The sequence below is a fragment of the Raphanus sativus genome, chromosome 9 (assembly GCF_000801105.2).
Source record: "Raphanus sativus cultivar WK10039 chromosome 9, ASM80110v3, whole genome shotgun sequence".
Classification (NCBI taxonomy): domain Eukaryota; kingdom Viridiplantae; phylum Streptophyta; class Magnoliopsida; order Brassicales; family Brassicaceae; genus Raphanus; species Raphanus sativus.
The window spans coordinates 3,446,477-3,457,280 of NC_079519.1; the positions used below are offsets into that span (position 1 = coordinate 3,446,477).

Consider the following 10,804-nt stretch of genomic DNA (forward strand, 5'->3'; position numbering starts at 1 on the left):
GCACCTTAAAGAGAGCTTGGACAATCATCCACTGTTGTTATTTGCTAATTCTGCAAAAAAAAAAAACCTAAAAAATACTCTTTCGCAAAATCGGTTCAAGATAATTTTAAATCTTTAATATAGCGTAAAGAGGAATCCTTGAACAAGGCAAACAAAAATAAAGATATAAAATGACAAGAAAATATGCTAAATAGCGTCTATGGTTTTATTGGTGTATCAGGGGTTCTTCTAAATGAAGTGCGATTTTTTTTATCAAATGAAGTGCGTTTTAAAATCATAAATTTAAATGTAAATCTTAAAGATGACACTTATATCATAGGATGGGTAAAATATCCGTGAAATTTGATTCGATCCGTTATTCATTCCGATTCGATCCAAAAATCCGAATATCCATACTTTACGAATCGAAGCAAATACTAAAATTCAATATCCGTCAAATAAAAAGCAAATCACAAATATTCATTTACGAAAAAAGAATATCTGATCTGATCCGTAATGTACATATGCATATACGATCTATAATGTACATATACATATACATGTATATATAAAATTATATATAATTTATATCTCTATATAGATTTTTAGTTATTTTATCCGCTAAATTAACTATTTGGTCACTTAATAATGATATATTATTATTTTATATTAATTTATTATTTTTTTAATATTTTTCAAAAAAATATTTTATTATTTTTTGTCGGATCGACGGATCGAATCGGATATCCGGTAAAATATACTGATTTTTCCGGATATCCATAAATACCAAATATCCGAAAAATTACAGATCAGATCGAAAAATTAATTATTCGTACGAGGTGGATCGAATAACGGATATCTTTAAAACTCTAGATATCCGCTCTGTGACCACCCTTTATATGTATATTTTAGGTGACAAAATATGTTTTTTTCATTTACAAAAGAAGATTGTAGAGCGAGTGGAGCAGAGCAGCTTCGAGGTTGATTATGATGTATTGATTCTCTTAGCAAAGCAAAGATCTTCTTGATATTTTTATTTATTGAGGCAGAAAAAATCTCCTAGGAAAGTAAAACTGGGCAAAAAAGAAATTAGGTAAGCAGAAGGAAACAAAGAGCACATGATGTAAATTGGTCGCAAGAAACACGTTCACGTTCATATATAAGTGGATAAGAATGACTCACGTCTTATCATTTTGCACCTCTTTGTCTTTTTTCTTTTTCAAACTAGCACCTCTAAATGTCGCATTCTACTCTTCTTTTAATCTTCTCGTCCTTTAATGCCACCACCAAGTTGCGCAATTTGAACTACCATTTCATTGTTCATACGTTTGTTGTCTAGGCTAGTATAAGTAGTTTTTTGTGTGTGTTTTAGACTGTTTCATGGATTGAGGGATTTATGATCACTAAAACGTTAGTATTTTATACCTAATCCAATCTCCATTACAATCACAAAAACCTTTTTTGAAAAATACATAAATTAAAAAAAAATAAAAAATAAAAAATAAAAAAAATACATAAATTTATAATAATTTCGTGAATTAAAACCTTGTGGGGTTCTTAAAAGATATTGAGTTTTTATATAAGTTTTTTTTATAAACTCAGAGAATTTTTGTCTGAATACTTTCACAAGTTTCTCATACGCCAAGTTATTGTTAATTACAAAAAAAAAATTGATTTCATTTTGGAATATCTTATCATCTGGGGCAGTCGTATTTTATGATCTAGTATATGCTAAGTAGAGTTTTTTTTTTTTGAAAAATGTACACATAATTAGATTTTCCGTATCAGGCAGGATTAAAACACGAAATAGTAATCTATGACTTGGGGCCTGGAAACATGTTATATGGTTCGATCATATTTGACGCAAAGATAAGTTGAATTTCACATAGGCACAACTCTTTTCTCTTCTTCACTAATTACGGGCTTACAATACAAGTTGGATAAAAAGAGTGGCAATAACATAATAATAATTAAAGGGTTTAGGGTGGCCTAAAGTTTTCAGCACACCTCTAAGGAGAGACAATAACTAATAATAGCCCAATCCTTATCGCCAAGAAGAATGAGTCGAGAAGTAACCGAGAAGCCCAACGAGTGGTGCGTTGATGTAAGTTGTGGGCTCAGACTGCACGAAGTAAGGTCTCGAGTCAGGAAAAGCATCAGTGACATTAGGTCCACCAACTACAGCACCAACGAGAAGGTTTGGGTTTGGATTTGGGCTGAGAAAATAGCGAGAGCCTTCTTTGCAGCCTATACGGGCTGGATGGGCCGAGACGGAAGGAACAGAGCTGCCACGGTGGTGAATCCTACGTGGAAAACGTTGACCGTACCCAACCATGTAAGACATTCCCAACGGGTTGTCTCCCAAGATGTAATCCACCTGCTCATGTGTCACAAAATAACAACAAAAATCAAACACCAAAACGGCTATATATCGAAAGCTTGGTCCCAAAGCAAAACAACGGCTATGTGTTTTGTTTTTGGTCCAAAAATGTTAGAAGTTTTGGGACCATATCATACCTGACGCTTGGCGACTTGACGGAGGAGAGATGGGGAGGCAGTTAATTGGCCACAAGGCACAACCTTCCTGGCATGGCTCAGATAATTAGAGTAAGCCAATAGGAGGAAAGATAGTGATGTTACATGTTGCATGTTACTCCCTCCAGTTTTCACAAGCAGTCCTCCTATGTAAGACAAAAAGAAAAAAAAATATTAACGTTACTGATATGGGATCCTATACATTTTACTTTTGGGAAGGAAAAGACAAAAGTAAATCACGTGAAGTGTGGAAAAAAAAAGCATGGTATGCTTTGATATTGGCAAAAAATAAAAATAAAAATGATGGTTTTATATTACCTCGAGAGTATTGGACTTGAGGGTGAGAAATTCCAGGCAATATAGAACAGATAAATTCATCTGCGTTTTGCTTGAAAGACTCAAAATACTCTGCTTTTCCCATTAGCACTTCCTGTAATCAAAACAAAACTTTTATTAAATTCATGCATATTATCTTACATATATGAAGGTTTTAGGATATGGACATGGGTCAAGGAATGGGCAGTGAATAATGAAAAAAAAATCAACAACAGAGAGTGCCCATGTGAAACTAAAGATAATGAGAGACCGTTGAGAAATGACAAAACGAAAAACCCACTAAGGCTTTTACAGTAGAATAAGGACATTACACTTTATTTTCATTTTCCTCACCATTTGTGCCACATGCTTTGTGGCAGTAACCATAGACTTATTTACCCTTTCCTCTTTTGTTGTCCCCACTAGCACCCTATAGGCCTGAAGCCTGAACACTACTAATAATAATGTTGGTGTAACTATATGCATCTATTAAGAAGACCTTTATCCAAAACCACAAATAGGAGTATATACTCATGTGATGCACCACATGCAAACTCATCCAACAGGAAATGGCACATATACTGTATACATTTCACCTACCATTCAATGGATTATCAAGTGTCTAATATTATATCCAGTTTTTATCCATTCACTAGTAGGTCATGGATCATGGGGGCCATGTGAAGCTCTGGCTTCCATTTGGTAACGTTGTAATATATAAGAAAATTATATGATTCCAAATCTAGGAGCAAATACTGGACAAAAAGGAGGGGAATGTCCAATGAGGTATGTCTTACCTTACGATTTAGCTCCCACATCACATGACCATTTCTAATTGGTTAAATCCCATATTTCATCATGTGCAAGGTTCAATCATCCATCCCATATTTTATCTTCTACTCTATAGTTTAATAATATTATAATATTATGTCATTTTCCTATATAAGCACGATCCTAGCATGCCTTTTATCTACCCGTCTCTCTCTCTCTCTGATAAACAAAAAACTCGATGTGGGTTCACATATCTAAAGCCGGTTTTACTTAATGAAACACAAATTGGCAACCAAAATAACTAGAAACTATCATAGGATCCATAATTATAATGTGAACCCCACTCCCAATTATATGATCAAAAGTCGTGCCACCAACACGTGATAACCACTTAACCAGACACACACCATCCATCTCACTACCTATTTTAACTTAATTCTTAGTACTCCCCTTGAAACCAAACAAACATAGACCACAAGCATACAAAAAACACTCATAGTTTTAATCACCAAATCTTGGATCCTTGATCTACAATTTACGGTAACTTAATAATAAATAAATAAAAGAATAGTTTAGCTGTGATTTAAAAAGTGTTTTGTTACCTTGGAGATCAAGACATTAATCCCAGCATGCTTATTATCCCAACCAAACTCATTAATGGTATCTCCAGCCCTGAGAACCACCTCGTTCTTCACAATGTATTCTCTGTACACTCGTTTCCTCGAGGCTTTGTGCAGCCACGCCGCACCCCACAGTAACTCGTCCTGCAATAGCCATCCACGTCAAATCACAGTACTATTCATCATCCAACGGCTGATACAAAAGTAGTAAAATACAAGGTTAACTGTTTCTTGCTCTTTTCTTTTACCTGGTAACCGTTGAAATCACAGTAAAAAGGACACACCGCGTGGTATAGACTGCTACTGTACGCGCCCCGATACCTATTAGCAAACGCGAATACCTGCGCCCACGTTACGTGTGTTGTCAATTTTCTTTTCTTTTTCTGCTCTGATATAAAATATAGTTTTCACAATCCGTGATTTTGATATATCTTCTCTAACGTCAGAAAATTATTCATTCAACCGTACATATACGTAAGAGAAAAATACCCCAAAAAGTCAACATTTTACTTTTTGGTGAATAATTGTTAAAACGAATAAGTAGTGAAGAAGTTGGAACGAAAATAATTATTATGAAGCATATGGAGAGAATCTCTTATCTCATAAGCAAAGAATCATTGATTGATTGAAAACTTTTGACCATTTTAACCATTTAATATTTATCAGGATATACATAAATTGTACTGACTCCAAAAAAAAGATTTAATATTCAGTTATAAAAAATCAGAATATTATTATTAAAAAAAAAGACAGAATATATTAATTGTTGCTTTAAATTTTGTTTTATCATATTTTTATGCATGATAAATTTCCATTTTTAGTTTATTAATTAACTAATTCAAATAAAATATTATATCATATTAAAGATATAATAGCAAATTAATATTTTTTTATATCTGTGTGAAAAGAAAAACTAAAAGACACTCAGTTATAAACTAACAACCACAATTAATAAAAAAAAACATTTTAACTGAAGACACTAAAGAACAGAGGAAACGGACACACACGCGTAAGTCATAACCAAAAGAAAGCAACGGTGTTAAAGTAACGTACCCTCGTGGCACGGTCAAGCAGCCGTCTGGAATAAGCAGGATCCCGTTTCCTGAACACGATCGACGCCGCCGCCAACGCCGCGGCGGTTTCACCGGCGACGTCGGAACCGGGATGAGCTCTGTCGATTTTGTAGACGGAGCGAAGCGTGTCCATGTCCTCGGGCCTCTCCCAGCAGTTGTGGTCGGAGTACGCGTCTCCGACCTGGACGAAGACGACGCCGGGGACCGCCGTCGCCTTGAGGAGGTAGTCGGTTCCCCACCTCACGGCCGCCACGGCGTTTCTCAGCTCCGGTCCCATGGTCCGCCCGAAGTCGATCACGCTCCAGGAGAGCATCGTCGTCGTGAAGGCCATCGGGAAGCCGAACTTGACGTTGTCTCCGGCGTCGTAGTAGCCGCCAGATAGGTCCACTCCGGCGGAGGAGCCGTCGCGCAATGCCGAGTCGCGGCGCCATCTGAGGCGTTGGTCGGGAGGGAGCTTGCCGGAGCGTTGGCCTTCGAAGAACATGATGCTTTTGCGGAGTGCGTCGCGGTAGTCGTGTCCGGCGTGAACGGCTGGTGAGGAGAGAAGCACGACGAGGAAAAATAGGAAGAGAGTCGCCGCCGGCGAGATTAGGGATTTTCGCGCCATCTTTTCTCTCTCTCTCTGTTTTGTTTCAGTTAGGGGGAGAAGGAGAGAGAGAGTGTTGAATTGATAGGACCAAGGAAGAGAGGGGCTCTTTATACTAAAAAGCTCGTCTTGGATTCCAGACATGGAGCCAATGAACATCCACCACGTGGGACTTTCTGATTTGAGTTGAGCGGGTTTGGGATTCCGAGCTAAATTCGCTTAACCGGTTAAGAACCGGAGTTTACCGGATAGGGTTTAGGGTTCGAGCGTTAATTAATGCAGACGGTGTGTACCTCCGTCGGTACGGTGAGAGAATCCAAAAAAAAGTGGAAACCTGTGAAATGAAATAATGATAAAAGACAAAAAAAAAGTTTGCTTTTTTTTTCTCTCTACCATGTGACCCACCGTCCTATTGTCATGCGACACGTGTTAAGATCAATTGGATGTTTTTGGAGTTTTGTGATTAATTTATTTCTCTTTTTCACCGAGACATAATCAGTAAATCACTATTGTTTTTTTTGTTCATTTTCCCATTAATTTCGGCTTTTTTAGACCTACAAATGGAATGAGGATTCTCCCATTCATGAATTGATTAATAGCAATGTTGAAGACAACTTGTGGTTGTGTGATTATGAAGGTCTTAGAACTGGATGTATATAGTAAACGTAATAAATTTTAGCTAGCATTCAACCTTCGTCGATTTGCAATCTGTAATCCACTTTAGTCATGTGATATGTATTTAGACAAGACAACTAGCATTTAGTAGATTCGAGGGTGAGATTATTATATAGAATTTTTGTACAGAACAATTAATTATATTCTTTGTTATAGGAACCCCCATTTAGCAGATACGTATACATTTCAGATTCTTTTATATGGTTATATTAACTCTTTTAATTGACCAAAAAATTTATAACTCTTTTAAGAAAACCTTGCAAATGATGGTTATTATTTGTTTTGTAACATTTTATAGCAGTGGTGCGTTTTCAGCGAACATACAGAAATGTTTCCACTGATGAGATCTTGTTTGCACCCTAAAGCATCAATTCTGCACTGTCTAGTCTGTCTTGTATCTCGTTGGTGAGTGGTGAGTTTTCAACGGACATAAAGTGAAAAACAAGAGCAATATCTTTTTTTTTTTTTTTTTTTTTTTTTTTTTTGAAAGAATGTTAAATTTATTCAAATCAAAAAAGACTTTTGTACAAGCTAATGCATCTTTAATTTAAATGTGTAAAGACTTTTCCAAACCAAAAGAAAAAATTGTGTTTCCTCTACTCTCTAGAAGAGAACCAAGTCACCATAGCTTGGGTAAATGACTTTCCTGCTCGTCCTTGGAGGGAACTGATTCTATTTCTCACTTGTTTGTCGATGAACTTGATAAGTATGCATGAAGGACGCTGCATGTTGCCATGTCTTCTGCCATTTCTCTCCAGCCAAATCGTGTGTACAGAGACTTGGAACACATATCTGAGAAGATACTTCGTCACCCCTGATACCTGATTCGCTGACACAAGGGCGAGAACTTGACTCCAATTTGGAGAGTATTGTCGTCCAAGCAGTTTCCTTGAGAGATTCCTCCAAATTGTCTCTGTGAAAGGGCAACTAAAAAATAGATGATCTCGGGTTTCCACTGCAGAGTTACAAAAAATGCATTGAGCGTTAGCTTGGACATTCCATTGCAGCATCCTATCTCCCGTAGCTAGCCTGTTGTGTGCTGCTAACCAAGTCATTACTGAGTACTTGGGTGTAGATCCAGAGAACCAGATGCCCTTGTACCACTGAACCTTAGTCTGCTGCACTCGCGTTAGGTCCCAAGTTTGGTTGGTATCAAACGCAGCTCGAAATACATCTCCTTTCCCTTTCCACAAGACCACATCTTCCTCATCAGTGAGCCCCTGCGTTCTCAACTTTAGGATTTCCCTGTCAATAGTGATCAGGTGTTCTGCTCTATAGCGACGACTCCGGTATTGTTGAACGACAAACTCTACCGTGGCGTTAATGTTGATCCCAAGCGTGATGCATCCCTGCATATGCGTGATATCCAGAATTCTCCCCAAGGGAGACCACTCATCGAACCAAAAAGAAGTGGCTGCCCCATTCCTCACATCAACTTTTACAAAAGATCTAGCAAGAGCTCTATACTTCAGCAGCTTTTTCCAGATCCAAGAACCAAGTGTAGATGTATCACTCACGCTCCAGAAAGATCCTTTGCGTATCAAATATCGTTTTACCCATTGAACCCACAATGTTGACTGTGACGTTATACGCCAGATAAGCTTGAGGCAACATACTCTGTTTGTTTCAGACAAAGAACGTAGACCTAGGCCACCCTCATCCTTCGGCCTGCATACGTTTTCCCAAGAGATCTTGGCTTTCGATGTACTCATGGCTGGACCTGACCATAAGAAAGCTGAGCAAAGTTGATCAATCTCTTTTATGCATTGCTTCGGAAGCCTATAAACCGCCATCCAAAAATTAGTAATACTGTGAATCACCGAGCCAATGAGTTGCAGTCGTCCTGCGAATGAGAGCTGCCTTGCCGTCCAAGAAGTGATGCGCTTCTTGATTCTATTCACCAGAGGGGAGTAATCGCTCGACGTCATGCGTTTGGTTAGTAATGGGACCCCAAGATATCTAACCGGTAGAGTTCCCACTTCAAAAGGGAACTGAGCTAGTATTGCCTCTCTGTCTTCACATAGTCCTGCCAGAAACAGAGTAGACTTCTCCAAGCTTATACGAAGGCCCGAGATACTTGCAAACTCTTTAAATACTTGAAGAATACCTTCCACTGAACTCTTTTTCCCATCTGAGAAGACCAAGAGATCGTCGGCGAAACAGAGGTGAGTCAACTTAACTTCTTGGCAGTATGGATGAAAACCAATCTTTTTTTCCACTGCCGCTCTATCTAACAGTTTTGAAAGGACTTCCATGCACATTACAAATAGGTATGGAGATAAGGAACAACCCTGTCGTAGTCCTCTAGCGCTGTTAAAGTATCCAGCAAGCTCTCCATTGATCTGAACCGAGAAGGAAGCTAGTTCGATGCACTTCTTCACCCAAAGAATAAACTTTTCCGGAAGTTTGATTGCAGAGAGTATCGACAACACAAAGGACCACTGAACTGAATCAAAGGCCTTGGAGATATCAATCTTTACTGCACATCTAGATGATATTGTGGTCTTGTGGTAGCACTTAACCAACTCAGAGGCAAGTAAAACATTTTCCATAATTAACCGATCCTTCACAAAAGCTGACTGGTTTGTAGAAATGAATTTTGGGAGAATCCTTTTCAACCTGTTTGCCAATATCTTTGAGAGCACCTTATATAAAACGTTGCAACAAGATATGGGCCTGTAATCTCCCATTTTTGTTGCATCGTTTTTCTTTGGTATAAGAGCTAGTATGGTTGAGTTTACACCTTTGGGAAGGAAGCCTTTGGTAAAGAAAGATTGTACAGAAATGACAAATTCGTTACCAATAACTGGCCAAGCTGACTTATAAAACTCGCAGGTGAACCCGTCAGGTCCTGGGGATTTATCAGCAGCCATTGAAAAGAGAACCTTCTTTATCTCCTCCTCAGATACCTCATTATCCAGCAGCCTCATATCAGTTTCGTCACATTCAAAATCCAACAGCTGTTTGAGTTCATCCTCTGCTATGCCCACAAAATCCTCAGGTTTATGGGATAAGAAAGTTGAAAAATGCCTCACGGCCTCCTCCTTGATCTCCTCTTGAGTTTCTACTATTGTGCCATCTTCTTTATGAATCTCCCGTATAGCATTTCGAACTTCCCTAGCCTTAGCAGCCCGATGAAACTGCTTATTATTCCCATCTCCGATTCCTAGCCAGTGTACTTTAGCCTTTTGACTTAGAATCTTTTCCTCTAGAATAGAGAGAACATTCCATCGATCATAGGCTTTTGATTCCTCTTTCATGTTTTCTTGAGTTGGGTTGAGCATTGTGGCAGTTTGGCGATCACAGAGTATACCCCACGCTTCCTTTGTTTTCTTCACAATGTCACCAATATGATCCTTGCTCAGATTACGCAGAATTGGCTTCAAGAGTTTGAGCTTCTTAGTCAAGCGATGCATAGCAGATGTTGAATTGAAGATCGGTTCTGTTGAGTCCCAGAATTCTTTAATCAACGGCAAGAACTCTGGAAGGTCTGCTGCTGCATTTACAAACTTAAAAGGTTTTCTAACCTTTACTGTCCCTTCCTTGATCACAATACGGCAGCGCAAGTGGTCAGAACATCCTCCTGCTTCAAATACACAATATGCTTGCGGAAAGCTCTGTATCCATGCTTCATTCATCAAAGTTCGGTCTAGCTTCTTGCAGATCAAGTCATTGTCCCTTTTATTGCTCCAAGTAAGCTTAGGCCCTTGATAAGACATGTCCATTAACGAGCCATAGTTGGCTACTTCCTGGAATTCTCTCATTCCATTATAACTCATTTCTTCATTACCAGTGTGCTCATTCTCATCAAGAATCTCATTGAAATCTCCAAATATTAACCAAGGCTTGTTTTTAATAATTGGCGAGTCCTGATGAGCTTTCAAGTCTTGCCATAACTCCCTCCTCTCTTCCACCGTGTTTGCAGCATAAACAAAAGAACAAAATATTTCTTCCGTCATCCCTTCCAGCAAGATAGCACAAGTTATAACTTGTCCACTTTTAAAAAATGGAGTCACCCGAACCTTTGGACTCCAAACTATCCAAATCCTTCCCAGCCTATTATTTTCATAATTTGATAGGAAAGACCAATCTCCAAATACCAAATCAGCTATACGACTAGCCTTTGCTTCCTTAACTCTCGTCTCCAGTAGACAACCGAACTGGAACGATCCTCTTCTGATCCATTCTCGAACAACAGAGTGTTTAGTTTTTTTATTGAATCCTCTGATGTTCCAGAAGAAACCAGACAT

The 10,804-nt window shown here is 38.4% G+C and overlaps 2 protein-coding genes across 2 annotated transcripts; both read right to left on the reverse strand.

Moving 5' to 3' along the window:
* Window positions 1–1,865: 1,865 nt before the first annotated feature.
* Window positions 1,866–5,961, reverse strand: LOC130494717 (endoglucanase 8-like). Its single transcript, XM_056995188.1, has 6 exons — window positions 5,274–5,961; window positions 4,469–4,561; window positions 4,203–4,364; window positions 2,833–2,944; window positions 2,497–2,660; window positions 1,866–2,356 (listed from the first exon to the last, which is right to left on the reverse strand). The coding sequence occupies exons 1-6, from the start codon at window positions 5,898–5,900 to the stop codon at window positions 2,024–2,026; spliced, it is 1,491 nt and encodes a 496-aa protein (XP_056851168.1). The 5' UTR covers window positions 5,901–5,961; the 3' UTR covers window positions 1,866–2,023.
* Window positions 5,962–7,150: 1,189 nt separating this feature from the next.
* On the reverse strand, window positions 7,151–10,804 carry LOC108824527 (uncharacterized). The gene is made up of 5 exons (XM_056994273.1): window positions 10,035–10,804; window positions 9,885–9,938; window positions 9,388–9,767; window positions 7,713–9,297; window positions 7,151–7,481 (listed from the first exon to the last, which is right to left on the reverse strand). The coding sequence occupies exons 1-5, from the start codon at window positions 10,802–10,804 to the stop codon at window positions 7,151–7,153; spliced, it is 3,120 nt and encodes a 1,039-aa protein (XP_056850253.1).

Coding starts and splice junctions, on each gene's coding strand:
- LOC130494717 (XM_056995188.1), bottom strand. CDS start 5,900: ATGGCGCGAAAATCCCTAATCTCGCCGGCGGCGACTCTCTTCCTATTT. Junction 4,562..5,273: donor TGCTTGACCGTGCCACGAGG/GTACGTTACTTT, acceptor ACGTGGGCGCAG/GTATTCGCGTTTGCTAATAG. Junction 2,661..2,832: donor TCAAGTCCAATACTCTCGAG/GTAATATAAAAC, acceptor TGTCTTACATAG/GAGGACTGCTTGTGAAAACT.
- LOC108824527 (XM_056994273.1), bottom strand. CDS start 10,804: ATGTCTGGTTTCTTCTGGAACATCAGAGGATTCAATAAAAAAACTAAA. Junction 9,939..10,034: donor GCAGCAGCAGACCTTCCAGA/GTTCTTGCCGTT, acceptor GCTCAAACTCTT/GAAGCCAATTCTGCGTAATC. Junction 9,768..9,884: donor ATTGGTGACATTGTGAAGAA/AACAAAGGAAGC, acceptor TGTTCTCTCTAT/TCTAGAGGAAAAGATTCTAA.